This window comes from Orbilia oligospora, assembly GCF_000225545.1.
Source record: "Orbilia oligospora ATCC 24927 unplaced genomic scaffold scaffold00054, whole genome shotgun sequence".
Taxonomy (NCBI): Eukaryota; Fungi; Ascomycota; class Orbiliomycetes; order Orbiliales; family Orbiliaceae; genus Orbilia; species Orbilia oligospora.
Window position 1 is genome coordinate 2,097,154 of NW_011645611.1, and position 17,761 is coordinate 2,114,914.

Consider the following 17,761-nt stretch of genomic DNA (forward strand, 5'->3'; position numbering starts at 1 on the left):
AACCCAATAAGATAAGTTCACAACTCTAGCATATTGATATTCCACAGTACCTTCCCGAAACATTTGATCGGTATCATCTAGACCCCTAGCCTTCAGTTCCTTGTCCAGTAGACTGAAAAGTGTCCCCTGTGTGACTTTGCCATCCTTCTTCTTTTGCTGTTTAGTCGTCCATAATGTGTTCCCTGGGTTCCAGTCCGATAAAGGATACATGCCAGCAAATTCCCAATCCAAAATCCCAGTGATTTTCTGGATCTTCCTGTCCCATAACAAGTTTCCCAATACCAAATCCCGATGGGCGAGGAAAGGCTTCGCGTTATGAACACTTTCAGGTATATCAGGAAGTGCCTTTAGTTTTTCAAGATATTTTGTCCGTAGTTCTTCACAATGTTTGTGTTTTTCGATAATCCGTATGTCCCTTGAGATTCTTGCCTTCCAGTATTCTGCAAGGCTATTAAACGGTGTTGTAAGGTTTAGCGTTTCGTAAGTTTCGTCCGGGTACGTCGACCAATGCTGCTTGATGTGACTGAGAGAATACGTTGTGCATTCCACGTAAGGTCCTGGCTTGAATTCTGGGGTGAAACCACCAAACCATCTCTGTGGAAGTTTCGAAGTGAGGCTCCGGATTTCCTGTACGACGTCTACAACTGCTGTCACCAAGGTGGATGGCTCTATATCCTCCCATATGTCACAAAGTGTTTCACCTGGGAGCTTTTCGATAACTGTATATTCATGACCCAGTTCATTTGTAGTATCACTGAAAAATAGAAGTTTAGGAATCCTCTTGTTGAAGGATGGTGGTGCGTGCTGGTGGAAATACTGGAGCCAACCGACTTCGTTTCTGGTTTTGACAAATGGGTGGGAGGGATGTGACAATCTGACGAAAAATTCGTTACATGTGAAGCCAGCAGGTGTTGATGGCAGGGTTACGAAGTATAGATGGTTAAATAGCCCTTCGCTTTCTGGTGCTGAGATGTGGGAGGGTTTCTGAAAAGCCCTTTGCTCGAAGAGCTTGGAAATTTTGGGGAACAGATCAATGTGTGCAGTTGGCATAGTTAATAGCTTTAAGAATTTAAATCTAGTAGAAACTATATTTGTCTAAATCTAGAATTTGGTCGCATGCTAAGATCTCAGATTCGTTAAGCTCCACCTCTTTATAGAGGAGACATTGTATACACTACAAGGCGAACATGGATGGGGTACTGGTTGAACCGGCCAATAGGGGGGTAGATATATTGGATCTTGCGAAGGAAGAAAGACAATTGTAATACATCTTACTGGCTGCTTGACATTTCAGCATGCCGCCCGATCACAATTGGTCCCGTGCTAGTTTAAGTACTTGGATTGCCAGCCCTGAGCTCATGAAGCTTTGCGTTGCAAAAGTGACAGCGCTAACACCAGCCCCGGCCCCGGATATCGGAATTTCAAATGTGAACTAGCCATCGGCCTGCGCTGGACTCTGATTTGTCGGGTTAAAGTTGCTTCATGAAATTAGTGAAGTATGTACGGGGTATGTGATATTTAATCTAGGTAGTGCGAAATATCGTGGCTGGTAGTAAACATATCGGCTTCGCTAACTTTTCAAAATGTCCAGTTGAAGGACTCTTCAATCCTGAACAAAACGGCTCCTCTGTGATCATCAAACTTGATATTAGTACCCGTATCTTACTCGACCGATGACTCGGTTAATATTAGGGGTCTGAATTAACAGCTGCAGCTTACCTGATATCGTCAGAAGACGACCCAATTATAGCTTCGAATCCCCCCGCCTCAGCTATCCAGCCAGGTATTGACGTATCATAATATCCAACTGAGTAGAGGTCGATCACAATATTTGCAATTCCCGTTTCCCCAGGGCTTAAAGAGAGTTTTGAGAAACCTTGGAGTTCCTTTTCCGGCCTCGGAAGCCTCGCTTTGATATCTCGAATATATAGTTGAACGATTTCCTGGCCACTAACTTTGCCATTATTTGTCACCGGAACAGAAACCGTAAGGGTATTCGAATCACTGAGCACAGGCCCGCTAATTCCAACTTCTCCATAATGAAACTGTGTGTATGAGAGACCGTGCCCGAATGGAAATAATACATCGAGTGCAAGACGCTCGTAGTGTTTGTAACCAATGAATATGCCCTCCCCGTATACAACCTTCTTGTTTTCCCCAGGCCAGTTGTGGTACGCCGGATTGTCTTCCAAGCGCTTCGGGAATGTCACAGGAAGTTTTCCGCTCGGATTTTCGTTTCCGAAAAGTATATCTGCCAGAGCGTTTCCGGCTTCTTGTCCCTGATACCATGCTTGAAGAATAGCGGGGACTTCACTAACCCATGGCATTGTAACTGGAGAACCGGATTGGTTAACCACAATTGTTCTTTTGTTAGCTTTTGCCACAGCCGAAACCAATCTATCCTGGCTTCCGTCTTTTGGCAGATCCATGTTTTGGCGATCATATCCTTCAGATTCCCATTCAGCGTCGAGTCCAACAATAACAATAGCGGCATCGGCCTGGCTTGCTATCTCAACCGCTTCCTGAATAAGATCAACGACTGGACTTTCTCGATATCCAATCCGGCAGCCTCCGTATCCGTGGGTTGCGGCGCCCGCTTTGCCTACTGGACGGGTCTCGTTTGTGCTTTCGACAAGAATCTCGATTGGGACACCGGCATTTAAGTGAATTGAGGCCACAACCTCCACGGATGCCTCAAACATTGCTTCACCCGCTTCAGTCCAGTTCCAATTATCTATTAGAAGCTGTCCGTTGACAAATAACCGGCCCGGGCCAACGCTCTGGAATCCGAATTGGTGCTCTCCTGTCGTTTCTGGCACTACTGTGGTTTTAACTTTGAAGGAATAAGCAGGTAATACCTCGACTGGAGCCGAATCCCAAAGGAATAGATCAGTTTTAGCCCGAGTCTGTACTATTAGTGGGGAGTCACCGAATTTGTCTCCTTTGAAAAACTCCAGAACGGCACCGGGCTGGCCGGATGACGTTTTGCAGATATTCGAGGCCAGCGGAAGCCATTTATCGATTTGTGCACCTTGAGCAAATAGAATTTCTCGTCCAGACACTGCAGTTATACTGTCGTAGGGTGTAGTGTTATAATACGGTTTTAAACTAGCGCTCCCACCACCTCCAGCGACTGCTCGTTTGACGTTTGGTCCTATTAGGGCAACCTTTTTGATTTCGGGTCCGAGTGGTAAAGTTCCATTTTCATTCTTTAGAAGTGTAATTCCCTCGACACCAGCCTTCCGAATAAGCTGCTTGGTTTCACTTGTGTCAAGAGTTTTTTCCCCAGGTTCGTCTACTGATGCCTCAAATCTGCCGGTCCTCTGTAGAAGTCGGAGTATTCGTTCAACACTCTCATCGATATCATGGATTGTTACGTCTCCTCGATCCAGTGCCGCCTTAAGAGCTTTTCCTCGCAATTTTGCGGGGCCTGGCATTTCGAGATCGCATCCAGCCTTAACGCTTTCTACAGTGGAGTTCGTACCACCCCAATCTGAGATTACTGCACTATAGACAAATCAGCAAAACTAACAAACCTTAGAACTATATAGAAACGTAGATCTAGTTTCTACGCTATCTCGGATGCCAGGTATATCTTACCCTTTATATTTCCATTCTTCTCTCAGCACTTTCCTTAGAGTAAATGGATTCATATCGGCATGTAGTCCGTTTATCAGATTATAAGAAGACATGAGAGCCCATGGATCTGCATCTCTTATGGCGATCTCGAAGGGTTTTAAGTATAGCTCTCGCAGCGCCCTTTCCTCTATTACCGAGTTTATCTGCATCCTGAGCGTCTCTTGTTCATTCGCCACAAAATGTTTAATTGTGGCGGCGACGCCTTCTCCTTGCAGGCCATTTATATAAGCTGCTGCGAGTTTCCCGGTGAGGATCGGATCTTCTGAAAACGACTCAAAATTCCGTCCACCAAGTGGTGACCGGTGAAGGCAGACCGTAGGAGCCAGAAGAACCTGTGCTTGCTTTGCTTTGGCTTCTTTTGCGAGTGTGGATCCAACTTGATGAAGAAGGTCAACATTCCATGTAGCGGCTAGAGATATCCCGCAAGGAAATAGGGCAGCCTATAGTTTTATCAGTATGAAGCGGGAAACGTAGATACATTTTACCAACTACTTACAGGGGTTCCGTCCGTGAAGAATTCTCCACGTGCACCGTTGGGACCATCAGTGGTTTTCAGGCTGCCAACGTTAAGTTCCGGCAACGGCTGGGTGCGCCAAAAGTCTTTCCCAGACAGCAGAAGGATCTGTACTAAGGTTAATGAGCCATCCATTCAAATTCTATAAAATAGAAAACATACCTTCTTTTCCTCGCTGAGCTTTGAGACAAGTTCTTTCAACTTCTCCCCTTCCTCCTCGGATTCGTGCACTGGTTTTATAGCTCTTTGAGTAACCATTTTAACTATCTGTGTATCAAAGAGGAGGTCTCGCACTGTAGGGACAATGGCAAGAAACTTGCTAATTTGTAGAGAAGTGGCCCCGTATTTATGTATTCCAAAGGATATAGTGCTATATCGACCACAGACTAATCGCTCTCAAATCGACACTGTTCCTGATAGACCAGGTGCAAAGGCACCGATTCTTCCGGCCCACAGAACGGGTAAAGTGATCGCCATAGCTATTAGCACCATGATTCATATTCTCTCTTCTCCAATCGCATTCGGGAGAAAACCAGAGCTCGCTCCAAGGCGTAACCGTTTAATTTGTTGCATTTTAGAATAAGCAGACATGCACCTTGATTCGAATCGAGGCTGTCAACCAAGGGTCGAGATATTTAGCCTATTGATCTAGCTCCGTTGAAAGCGAGTGTCACCACGCTATTTCGACATCGATAGCATGTGACATAGAATTAAATCCTTGATACGAAGAAAGGCTGCCAGGTACTGGTTAACGTTCCTGGTTCCTCGGAGGACGTGCATGTATACGTTCTATGCTAGGAATTCCATGCAGCAATGAACTGATATAACACGACGAGTCCCTGAAGGAACAGAGTTTTACCTAGATTAGAATCCTGGAAGTACGTTTACACGCCTGGACTCAGCTCCGCCCGAGTATTGTTCCGACGTGATGCGCCGAGTCAAGAGGATCTTCAGATTGCAGGATTCTGTAGAACCATAACGGTATATTATATCCAGACTCGCGGAATGTCGGTCCTGTTTTCCGAAGACTATCCGTGGAGTAGCATTAACTAAGAGAAGGCTGGCGTGTCCAGGGACGCTAAAATGTCGAATCTACTTATTTAAGTTGAGGGCGAATCGAACGAAGTGGCACAATGCAATATTGTCGGGTGAATATTTTTTGTGTTGATGCCGATATTTCGGCCCGTACCGGCTTCATATACCTCAGGTACTCGCGAAACCCACGAGTCCCTCGGGCCGAAGGTCTGGCCTTTGGTATTGACAGACTAGGCAAAATTAGCGTACGTATACCAAGAGTGTACCAAGAATCGTTTTAATCAACAAAATGCGTTCTGGCCCTATGCAGCAGGGCTATCGACGGTTTGATCTTTAATTTGGTTGCCGTCGCGTCAACGGATAGAATACAGCAACCCACAAAAGCTGTCAACATGCAACAACAGAATTGATGAAATCAGTGGACTGCTCGGATATCGACTTAGTCAAGTTTTCTTGGTCCGAGATATATACATTTGGCCCTTGATCAATTGATTCGGCAAATAGTTCTGTTTGGGAGGCCTATATCCCGACCGTTCGAGATAATTATTCGATACATTGTTGCGGGAGGATTCCAAGATCAAGATCTGATATCGGCAGCTCGCGCTCGGGTCACGGGAGGTTATCGGAGTGATATGTGTGGCCAATGGTATCGAGAACTCTTCACACAATGCACCAGGTTAACGTTTGGCACACAACTGCCAACGTCAATCGCACAGATAGCAGCTCTACGGGTCCAAATCACTGTCCAGCGGCTTCACAACCCCCAAATATATACCGGTAAACTGCTTCCCGAGGCTATTTCATTACATTTCTAAGTTTCCAAGTAAATTCCGATGGCCAATTGGTCGGGCGACAAAACCCAGGCGCTGGGGGCGAGAACCATGCATGACGTGCAGCAAATGAGAAGCGACAGAGATGGCGACATTCTCGAACTACGCCAAATTCCCCCTTTCGACAAATCGACCGGGCCAGACTCAGGCCATGACAGGTCGGACCCTGGATCCAGCGGTTACACAAGCATTCAAGCTTCTCAGTTTAGCCTGGGAAATGGATGGGAAGGGAGTAATGGATCCGGTACTCCCCATGTGTACGCAAGTCCAAGTACAAGCTCGGGGATCAATAGAATATATGGCAATTTGCCCGATCCGCAGGGGACGGAGAGGCCAAAATCTACCCGGAATTCCCACACAGAGCAAAAGGCTTCAAATGCAAAAAGTTGGTCCCTAGGTCTCGGGAAGAATCGCTTTAGTAGGGAGGTACCCTGGTCAGGAGTTAGAGATCACCTAGGTATGTGAGCCTTTGTTCAGTACTATACAGAATATAGCATTATAATACCCACCGGTTCGGGGCGGATGGTCAACGATGTCCGGTTGACATCGTGGACTGAATGTTGGGACTAGATGCTTTTCTTTTTTTTTTTTCGTATTCGTGTTTCTGAGCTTTCCTAAGGAAATTCTAAACTTTTAAAGGTTCATACTAACATGATATTTCCTACGGGTAGCACTCGAACGGACCTTTCTTGGATGGCTGCGCACCAGCGGTGCTTTCGCCATGACGGGCGTTTTGTTGGCGCAAATATCCGTTATCGTCCACAAGAATGAGGAAGAGGCCATGAAACTCGGGCTAGTTGTCGAAGACTCTCCCTCTGAAATGCCATCAATCCATGATACTGCTCGGACATTGTCTGCTCTCACAGTGGGAATTGCCATTGTAACGATGTCTATCGGAGTGTTAAGATTTTACTTTGGGCAGAAGGCACTGATAGAAGGACTTGCTGTTTCTGGTGGTTGGCCAATAGTCGGACTGGCTGTATTTGTGCTTGGAGTAAGTACTTACCTACTAACTGGCAATTGCGCAACCGCAAGTCATATTGTCATAGATCGATGTTACTAAGCTGACCACAAATATAACAGTACCTCTTGACTGTTTTGCTTTTAATGGTCATTTCGTCGGATCCGTAATTGGGCAATGTTTCTGACGTACATTTCCCGGACTCTGAACGACCACGATTTTTCTTTTCTAAATCCGACATATATGATAATAGTATAGTATTGATGAACACGGATGCAACCAAATTTCTACGACTAGATTGCCTACAGCCAAGACCACGATACCATGAAGCAAGAAGTACAAAGATGAACCAACAATATCATTTACAAAATATCCAGCAGGCAGTCCCAAGATTCTTCCCATGGATATTATTCAAATCGAATCCTCAGACACTGTACCTGATATTTGAGACTCAAAAGCTTAACTAGAGTCAGGGTTCTATTATTAATATTAATAACAAGTCTGAGACAGAAAACTTTGAAGCCCAACCAAGACCACTGAATCAAGGCAAATACTGCTTAATTCCCACTCATCCTCACACCCACCAGCATGGCCGGGTGCCATCTCTCGCTTCTTATATATCGTTCCGGAGGGCAACCTCTTAGACTCCTCACGTGGCACGAACCGTGTTGGAGTTCTGGCCAACAAACCAGCGCAACGCAAAATCGCTAGAAAGCTTGTGAGCAGCATTTCGTCATAGCTCCGAAACTTTATCGCGAAGCAAGGAACTATCCTTTTGCCTTGAACTTATCCTGCTTTTGGCCGCCGAGATATTAGAGAGAAATAGAAGAGAGGGGAGGATCTATGTACACTACATATACACGCGCTGCTATTTTACTTGTACCTCACCGATCCCTGGTATTTTGTACATGGGAAATATTAGGCTTTGCCCTTGAAAAGTCGAAGTGCTTGTATTTTGCATGAATATCTATGCACATTCCTATCATTAGCGCGATCCGATCATTGCAATTTGCATAGACAATCAGCTGCCTCTGAGATCCTAGGCTTGTCAGTCAGATTTCAGGGTCCTCGCCGTCTTCTTCCTCTCCATCTTTGCTACTACACTATTTAAAATTCAACGGATACCAACAACGACAACCAACTTTCGTCTGCTCTTGTTGTTTGGTGGACTTCACATTTCGTTTTTTATTTTATGGATTGGCTGGACCGCCAAACTTCCGCAAGCCGCCTCTTGTTCGCTTGACCCTCAGGTTTGTTCGGGAACGCAGGGGTCCACACATATTGGTGATGTACCAGACCTAGACCGCATGGCACCGTCGTCAGATGCAAGCCATGCGTCTGTGACGCTGGACTCCTTATACTATGCTGCTTTGCAGCATAGCCCTAGTCCTGCACTCATCCTGTCCGGAGGCACCAAGCAGATCGAGTTCTGTAATCATTCTATGGAAAGACTTTTCCATGCCGTTCGCACAAATTCAGACAAGGAGTCGAACCCCTTCTCCCAAGTGCCTCTGGTCACTTCGGACATGGCAAAGGGATACAGCCTTTCGGAAATGGGTGTTGGCTTGATACATGAGGGCTCAGCCGTCTTTATTGAGTTCAGCTGGACAAGGTGAGCTAGAAAAAGAATTCCACAGGAGATTCTGTACCCGATTATGTCTTACTGGTAGCTGACCGACAGTTTGTAGATTGTTAGATGCACTTCGTCCCATGACCAGAAACAAATTGTTTCCCCAAGAGAATCTACCGGAGAAGGACCAGGCAACAATAAAGAACGACCATAGAATCCTACTCGAGGAAGCTAATAATGACCGAGGGGTAGAACGGATTAAAGATGCTTCAGTAGACGTTGTGTTTTCTCTCCCCCAAGTCAAGTTCGAGTTTGGATCGGATAAAAGCGACTCTCACTTCCTCCATGGCAGCCCTATATATACGGCAGCAAATTCGCCTTCCGGGAATGCTCGCTTCGAAGGCAAATGCATCATTACTTCCTTTGACAACGACGCCCGATTCTATTATCTCCTTACTTTTGTCAACGTCGGACCCGTCGACTACACAACGTCTGAATTAGTGGCTCATCGATCTTCAAAATTGCCGGCATCATCCGGGGCATGGATTAAGCGAAACAATCTTGAGAACGACTGTTCCGGACTTATAGATCTTAACATTGACCTTCTTTCGCTGCAAATCGGTCCCTCTAGCGATACCCAATTGACTGTCCTTCAAAAAATGGCAATAATGAAAAACGCAGTGGTACGTACAAAACCCTCAAATTTCAAGAAGTATGTACTAACTACATTCCAAACATCAAGTTAGATACCATGGCAGTCCCAGTGTTTGCAACATGGTTGGATGGGTCATGTACGTTCGCCAACAAAACAGGCATCTTTTGGGCAGCTGTTGATATACCGGCATCCGGAGACAGTAAGTGTGTTTAGAATCATACGTCTTGGGGTCGTTATCTAAGGAACTCTATCATAGTGGGTTTTATGGACCATCACTGGACTTCGAAGTTTAAGGTATATGATGCAGAATTTAAGGCAGAGCTTGAACTTGAACAATATCCTCTTGTGGTATGTTGATATTCTCGGATATTAAATATACCACAGTGCAATTGTTGACTGAATTATGATGTCTTCTAGAGACTATGTCGTTCACAAAAACCCCTTATATCCCAAAAGGTAACCCATCTTCCCTAGTAAGCTAGCTCACAAAATGTTCTGAGGTTATAGTCTAACATTGCATTCCGCCAAACTCAGGTTGGCCTGATAAACAAATACGGAAATCGTAAAGTTTTCGATGCCGCTGGCGAAGGCATTCTCGACGATAATGGGAATTGGGTTGCCGGCCTTATATGGCTAAGGGATGTTACACAAATGCAAGAGGAGTTCGAAGACAAATTTGCAAAACAAGCAAAGGAGAACGCCAGACGTGCGAATCCCCTGAATACTAAAACCCTTCGCAAAGTTTATTCTCTAACTTTCAGGCCAGTTGTTGCAAAGGAGGGATCTGCAAAAGAGGCGAGCCGTCTAAAATCACAGGTGAGCTTACATACCCTTCAACTTCTGATCAATCTCGTATCACGTACATGAAGAAACAGATATTAACGCTTTATATTTCTTTATAGTTCTTGGCTAATATGAGCCATGAAATACGAACGTATATCTCCCTTTCCAGAATTATTTTATAATACCTCAGGACATACTGGAACTGATACAATGTGGACAGCCCAATCGCTGGCGTCTTGGGCATGAGCGAGATCCTCCTCGATACGGAACTGACCGAAGAACAGCAAGAGTATGCTGAGAATATACAACGCTCCGCAAACGCTCTCCTCACCGTGATCAATGACATCCTTGACTTCTCAAAAGTCGAATCTGGCCGGCTCGATATTGAAGAGGTCCAGTTTTCCCTGGCCCTTGTGTTGTCAGATGTCATTAGGATGATGGGGATCCACGCCGAGAAAAAGCGGCTTCACTTCATTACTGATATCGCAGATGATATCAAATATGATATCCAGGTTCTCGGAGACCCCGGAAGGATCCGACAGATACTCACCAACCTTCTTAGCAATAGCATCAAGTTTACACTTGACGGCCATGTCCGATTAAACGTCGAGGTTGAGAAGGAATTAATCGTGGATACAATGACCAACGGCCCAGTACCGAAGCTAGCAAAAGGCGCCGAGAAGTATGTTGTAGTGAAGTTTGAGGTTGAAGATACGGGGATCGGGATCAAGGATGATGTTATGAAGCTTTTGTTCACCCCGTTCGGTCAGGCAGACTCTTCGACAGCCAGAAAATTTGGCGGGTCCGGGCTAGGGCTTGCAATATCGAAGAACGTGAGTTCAACATTGTATTATCTCCAAAATTCTGCATAAAAACTCACGTTCGGTAGTTGGTTGATCTTATGGGTGGTATCATCGAACTTAAAAGCGGTATGGGAAGCATGGTTCACCCTATCTACCTCAAATTGCCACTGACACTGTTTGGCGAATTAATAGTATATCAAAAGGGAACAACAGCTTCAGTTGTAAGGCCTCCAAGAATCTATCGAATCCTCGAGCCATACATTGTAAAATTCTAACCCGGTTCTAGAAAATACCTTTCCGGTACCCATTCGCTCGGTCTCCAAGGTCATCCACAGGCGAGGGTTTACAACTACCGGATCTTGATAGCGTGCCTGAAAGATTACAGAATGATACTAGTCTCTCTGTACGGAGTGTGAGCGAAGCAAGCGCAAGCCCTAGTCTTAATCCGTTAGGGAATGGCGATCTAGTCACACCCCCAGTATCGCCATTACTTCGTGAGACTTCACGACCAGAAACTCGATCCGACCCTGCAGTTCGAGGGTCATCTTTGAGCGAACCGTATTTCCGGAGTCGATCTCGTTCCACCACATCGTCCATTTCGATACCACCGTATCTTCATTCAACTTTAGACCCTAAAATTATCCTCCCAATGGAAAGGAGAATAAAGCTACACATACTAATTGTGGAGGACAACTTAATCAATCAACAAATTGCTACTAAACTCGTCAAAAAGGTACGATTCTAAAGCTAGGATTAACTATCGTACACACAGAGAAATTTACTTACCCCGCCATCTCCTAGCTCGGCTTTACTGCATCTGCGGTATCTAACGGCCAGGAAGCGCTAGATTACCTCATCGAGGCGAACCTCCAGTTCCCCAAAGATGCTGCTATCAACATACCGGCACGAAGATCGCGGGCAACATACGCTGCTTCCATCCAACTCCAGGTCCAACAAAGACTGGAGCAAGAGGATAATATGACTCCGCCCTTAAAACTAGAGGAAGCGCGAAACAATCGAACAGATCCCACCGTGAACGGGAAAATGTTTCCCGATCTCATTCTTATGGACTGTCATATGCCCGTGCTAGATGGGTACTCGGTAGGTCACCGACGACGACAAAGTAAACCTAAAAATGCATTCCTATAATTGACTTGTTATTAGGCCACCAGAGCTCTCCGACTGCTTCCAGAGCCGCTAAGAAACGTACCTATAATTGCGATGACTGCTAGTGCGATCAAAGGAGACAGGGAGAAATGCAGAGAGGCTGGAATGAGTGACTACCTGAGTAAACCGGTCGTCACAGCCAATCTTGAAAGAATGCTGGTAAAATGGTTAAGTTACAATGGAGATGATAATTACCTGAGTATTAGAATGACCGGGCAGACGCCGCCTCGGGAAAATGCAAAACGGCCAACGAACATCAATTTATCTGATATTGAGGGGTTCGATCCTGGTAAACATCGGGTATACTAGCATACATAGCTTATCGTTTATGATGAAAGGCCAATACTCCGGATGAAGGCGAGACATCTGGACTCATGGGTTTAAATGACGCCCGCAAAAGTACGATGTCTACCACCAAGAGCTCCCTATAGCTCTATGAGTTTGTCCCCGTTTGTGTTTCCTTTTTCTTTCGTTGAAATTGTTTTTTTCCCTTCCTCTTTTTTACCTCATGATATGAATGCCTCTATTTCGTCGCTCGTTTTTAATTGTAAAATAGATAGACCTCCTTCCTTCCTTCCAGCTTGAGTACTGACGGTCCGAGATCTGGACCATGGCGTTTATGGTGTGTTAGGCATCCAAAGGGATATACCCGGGGGCTTTTTATCGACTGTATCCCCTAATCGTATGCACATGTTTATGCTTTTATGAATATCCTTTCTTTTCTTTCTTTTTGTGTTTGCATCTACATGACAAGAGATCTTGGGTAGTTCGGGTTGTTTGCGTGGGGTGTACTCTACTTGTACGATACTTTCCTTACCTGTAAGACCAATACACTGAGAGTATAAATATTTCATGATATTTTAGCAAAAAATAAAGGAAGGTAAAAATCTACTTGTAGTTGCAGTTCGACATTGCATTGCATTGTTGGAAACCTGAGTTCGGAATGTGCAGGGGCGAGAGATAGAAAGATGCATAAAGTTGTGGATTACCTAATCTGACAAGCATCCTGAAATGGACGTTCGCTAGCTATCGATATCTAGAAAATTAAACGGTAAATTTTAAATATTTTGGACATGCGTATGCATGTGCATGCAAGCATGGTCTTCGGCAGCTAGAAGTACTGTCAAGTTATCATTTCCCATATCAGGAAGTTAAGTACCGAACGACCCACATATACCTTCGCTAATAACAGTCAGCGTCAAAGGCAGAAACGATACTTTGGGGATTCGTCGTCGGAAATTCGAACCAACTTCTCAGCTGTCGGGTCATGATCATGTCGACACTATGAATAGAATACAACGTCAGACAACACGAGGTGGGTCACTAAGCCAAGAAATCGGCAATCAGTGTCCACGGGATTGATTGTTTCCGACTTCCACAGTATCGGTAGATATATACCTATACGGGATAACGGCTTGAGGGTTTTATATGGGCCGATTGATAAGTGATAAAGGATATATCGATATGGTTACAATAACATTTCATGTCACCCAACATCTAGCAATCTGACAACATCCCAAGCTAGCTGCAATAACAGAATGAAAATAAATCCGCCACTTTGATCCACATAAGAATTCAGCTGTTCTCTTACCCGCTAGTTCGTTCGCTTGGTTCTAGATAGCGTAAGTGCCGCGACAATGACTGGAACCACACTCACGACTTCGCCCAGACCTGCGTATGCTGGTGGAATTCGTGCTTTAACAAACGCTCCTCCCGCCAGCAAGATCGCGAACACATTATAAACTGCAGACCAGATAAAATTGAAGATGATTCGGCGAGATGATCGTTTCGAGATATCAAGCAAAATCATTAGACCATCCAAGCCACCTAGCAAGACGACATCTGCAGTGGCTCTTGTGATATCTGAGGTAGTTCCAATTTGGACACCCACATTCGCCTGAGCCACGGCAACAGCATCGTTGGTTCCGTCCCCGCAAAAGAGCACCGTACGGCCTGATAGCATCAATTCCTTAACATAATGTTGCTTTTGAGCCGGTGAATGTCTTGATGCGGTATTTGAAAGAGGAATACCAACGGTTGTGGCAACGTCTTCAACAACTTTAGGTCCGTCACCGCTGACAATGTGACATCTGATGTTGCTTCGTTGAAGGTCTGCAATAACTTGCTTGGCTTCTTCCCGAATATTGGCCTTTAGTCCAAAGGCAGCCACAAGAGTGGAGTTGATTATGATACAGAAGAGTGACATCCCTTGTTCAATGAGTGCCGAGATCTCTGGTTGTTCTTCTATATTCAGCCAGTAAGGATTCCCAGCCTTAATAATCAACCCTTGCCATTCGCATTGGATACCCGCTCCAGGAATCGATTCCACTTTTTCAAGCCTTGCGAACCCACTGGAATTTAGTTTCAGGTGTGCCGCAACTGCTATGGACACAGGGTGTTGGTTTTCCTTCGTCACCGATTTAGCAATCGAAAGGACGTCCGAAGCGTGAACATGTGGAAATAACTGCTCGTGGACAACAATAAGGTCCCCTTTGGTTATTGTGCCAGTCTTGTCGAAAACGACATCAGTAACCTTATGCCCTCTCTCGATGACATCGGCCTGTTTAATTATAACTCCAGAGCGCGCAGCTACGCCCCCTGCAATGACAAGGACCATTGGAACAGCAAGTCCTAACGCGCAGGGGCAAGATACTGCTAAAACGGCGATACAATAAGTAATTGCCACTCCTACAGCACCACCTCCGCTTTCTCCACGGACCTTTAGAGCCACCGCCATCCAAATGCCGAAAACAATTAGCGCGATACAAACGACAACTGGTATGAAGTAACCGGCCACTGTATCAGCTAGATCTTGGATGCGAGGTTTTGCTGCCAATGCGTTCTCAACCAGGTTCGCTATATCGGTGATGCTATTTTTGCCAGGAAGACGAGTCATGCTGATAGTAAGAGGGCTAGAACAATTGATTGTTCCTGCGATAACCTCATCTCCTATAGCCTTAGGTACAGGCACGTTTTCACCCGTGATCATAGACTCATCAACAGAGCTTTTGCCATCGGTCACCATGCCGTCGGTCACAATGCGGCTGTGAGCAGGTACAATGAAAGAATCACCAAGTTGCAACAAACGCGCGTCAATTTCGAGCGTACCCGAAGAAGGCACAACAAGCAATGCTTTCTCAGCCTGAAGTGAGCGCAGTGAAACAGCGGAGATTGCCCTCACTTTAGCAATCGCAGCTATGAGTCTACCGAGGAGAACAAGAGTGATGAGCAGAGAACTCGTTTCGAAAAACTCGCCAGTTTCCAAAACATAACCGGCATGGGTTAATGCGAATGCCACCACTGAGTAGGCATATGCAGCACTGATACTGATGACGACTAGCATATCCATTTCAATGACTCGGCTGTAAATAAGCGATTTAATAGCACCAACGTAGAACTCAGGAATTGCAAGTGCTTGGACGAAGGTTGCGAGAACCAGAGACACAATCGATCGCTTAGAATATGGCACTGGATTATTCGACCAATTCAAGACAAGAATTGGTATAGTCAACACCATAGCGGTTCCAGTAATCCAGGCCATACGAATAAGTCTCCGTCTGCCATTGACCAATTTTGCATCGTTTCTAGGTGGAGCTAGACTTGCGCCCTTGATTGAAGAGAGTAGTGTTCTGGCCCCAATGACGGCCGGATCGTAGTTGACGCGGTAGGTAGATTTGTTAATCTGCTCGACGGATTCAACCGCAGCACTTCTGAGCTGCTCGAATGCAGCCTTTGCAACTGCTGGGTCAACTCGCAGGTCCAGAGTTTGATGATCACTCACTATCTGTGAGAATTTGAATCCAGTTTCTTTCTCAATCCGTGGTATTAGTTGCTGAAGGCTCGACACGGCCATATCAAGGTCAAATTCTGCCACTCCAGTTACAAAAGTAACGTTGACGGAAGATACGCCGTTAATGCCATTAAGAATGTTTGTGACTTTTCGGGTACAACCTGTGCATGTCATTCCTGCGACACCAAGAATAATATGTTGACGAGCGGTGATATTTGCAATGCCAGCTTCTGTAGTTTGAACACCAGAACCCGAAGACCTAGCCCCGAGGTCGTCGGAAGGGCAACAAGATAAGGCCTCGGCATCTTGAATATCGTCTGGAGTAGTTCGTTGCCCACAGCAGGACTTCTCACACTTTTGGACAATAAGACTACTAGAAGACTGTTGGCCAATTGCAGGCGGACTAGACTTTTCAAGGGCAATAGCTGTGTTATCCGAGATCTTTTTATTCGGAAGAGGCCGTCCGCAGCATGTATCAAGGCCATCCAAAATACTGCAGCAAATGCATATTCCTTTCTGAATCAGACTGAGATACTCATTCATTGCCTGTTGAAGATGGTCTGTGCATGCTTCTCTTGCCTTGCTTTGGCTTTCTGTCTCAGGAATTAATGGTGAGGTCCCCCCCGAATTATCAGTGGCACAGCAGTCAAGCTTTTGTTCGGTACTACCATTGCCTTGTTTCTCTGCTGAAGAGTCTCCTTTCCCAGTACAGCAGCCGCCTTGCTGGCAGGCGAAACTTTCATCCTGTTTTTCGACATAGTATGCTCCCTGTGCCCGAGAGGTACCAACATCCTGTTCAGCGTTTTCAGTGCTCTGTTTACCGGAACAACAGGGCTCTGAGATTTGAGAACTGCAATTATCCCCTGAGCCCTTCTTTGTGCAGCATCCGCCCTTTCCTTTTTTGTCGGGATTTGTCGGTATCCCATGTTGCGGTTGGCTGGTACAGCCGTGATTCTGAATAACGGCATCAGCAGCAAATGATTCGATATCAGTGCCGACAGGTTGCTTCTCCAGGCAATTTAGCTCGAATATCTTCGTCCCACAAGTGCCAACATTGGTTCGACCTGGAGCACAGCAATCGTCCGTAGCGTTGTCCGACGTTTTCACAGGGGTTCGCTGTTGCTTAAGCTCGTCACACGTAGAGCGACATTTCAGCAGAGCAAGCGTACGAACACAGTTTTCTGGTATTACACCAAGTCAGCCTCTCTGCTTTAAAGTATGAGTTAAGCACCTCGTATTTTCTTAGGCAAATAGATTTGATTTGAAATATTTCAAAACAACCAGAAATCGAGACCTACCATCACAAGCGCTTCGGCCACAACCACAATCAACGCAACACCCGATGGGTGGAGCTTTGTAACTTTCATATTCCTGTGAGCCGGAGCCCCTCGAGCTCGGACGCTCTTGTTTTTGTTCGCTCATATTCCAATGTTTTCGCTTCGGAGCTGATGCATGCAGGCGCCGACGATTACAGCATTAAGAAGCTGATGGTAAGCCCGTTAGAAGTGACTAGTACGTAGTACCAGTAGGGTCGGCGTACCGGCGCAGTGTCTTGACCGAGCTTTAGTACAACCCGACGATAACTTACTTGTGTGTAATAAATACCATATGGCCGCCAAGCCGGCCTCGCTTGTTTTGTTTGACTACCCCACGGTTGGTTAGACTTTTGGGAGATGGCTATTGCGATTGCATGCGTGGTCATTGACCAATACATTCGTAACCATCAACGGGCCTCAGAAGGCCTCATCATCCGACATGATGCATCACAAATCAACAGACTACCATGTACACCTCAGGGAGTACGAATCAAATGGAATCGGAACCGGAAGTCCAAAGGAATGTAATTGTGAGCGCCAAGTATTGTCCCGACCGACGGGTAGTCTCCACCTCAGAATCAAATCTCACAGTTAACACCACTTCATAGCCAAGGTTTAGAAATATGTACACCTATATAACACTCCGTCTACGCATCATCGACGGAGCATTGCTGACCAGCATGCAAAAAGGGCACGAG

The 17,761-nt window shown here is 45.7% G+C and overlaps 5 protein-coding genes across 5 annotated transcripts; 2 read left to right on the plus strand and 3 right to left on the minus strand.

Moving 5' to 3' along the window:
- Positions 1–17: 17 nt before the first annotated feature.
- Positions 18–1,050, minus strand: AOL_s00054g644 (uncharacterized protein; the record flags this gene model as incomplete). The annotated part of the gene is made up of 2 exons (XM_011121960.1): positions 18–25; positions 51–1,050. The coding sequence occupies 2 exons, from the start codon at positions 1,048–1,050 to the stop codon at positions 18–20; spliced, it is 1,008 nt and encodes a 335-aa protein (XP_011120262.1).
- Positions 1,051–1,578: 528 nt separating this feature from the next.
- AOL_s00054g645 (uncharacterized protein) lies at positions 1,579–4,411 on the minus strand (the record flags this gene model as incomplete). The annotated part of the gene is made up of 5 exons (XM_011121961.1): positions 1,579–1,627; positions 1,720–3,507; positions 3,601–4,079; positions 4,136–4,261; positions 4,316–4,411. 5 exons carry the CDS (start codon positions 4,409–4,411, stop codon positions 1,579–1,581), a joined length of 2,538 nt encoding a protein of 845 aa, XP_011120263.1.
- A 1,658-nt stretch (positions 4,412–6,069) lies between these two features.
- Positions 6,070–7,149, plus strand: AOL_s00054g646 (uncharacterized protein; the record flags this gene model as incomplete). The annotated part of the gene is made up of 3 exons (XM_011121962.1): positions 6,070–6,475; positions 6,690–7,012; positions 7,102–7,149. The coding sequence occupies 3 exons, from the start codon at positions 6,070–6,072 to the stop codon at positions 7,147–7,149; spliced, it is 777 nt and encodes a 258-aa protein (XP_011120264.1).
- Positions 7,150–8,286: 1,137 nt separating this feature from the next.
- AOL_s00054g647 (uncharacterized protein) lies at positions 8,287–12,266 on the plus strand (the record flags this gene model as incomplete). Its single annotated transcript, XM_011121963.1, has 11 exons — positions 8,287–8,591; positions 8,668–9,232; positions 9,292–9,403; positions 9,461–9,552; positions 9,712–10,020; positions 10,107–10,138; positions 10,208–10,820; positions 10,877–11,011; positions 11,077–11,523; positions 11,592–11,891; positions 11,955–12,266. The coding sequence occupies 11 exons, from the start codon at positions 8,287–8,289 to the stop codon at positions 12,264–12,266; spliced, it is 3,222 nt and encodes a 1,073-aa protein (XP_011120265.1).
- Positions 12,267–13,551: 1,285 nt separating this feature from the next.
- On the minus strand, positions 13,552–17,169 carry AOL_s00054g648 (uncharacterized protein; the record flags this gene model as incomplete). The annotated part of the gene is made up of 2 exons (XM_011121964.1): positions 13,552–16,928; positions 17,046–17,169. The coding sequence occupies 2 exons, from the start codon at positions 17,167–17,169 to the stop codon at positions 13,552–13,554; spliced, it is 3,501 nt and encodes a 1,166-aa protein (XP_011120266.1).
- Between the last annotated feature and the right edge of the window lie 592 nt (positions 17,170–17,761).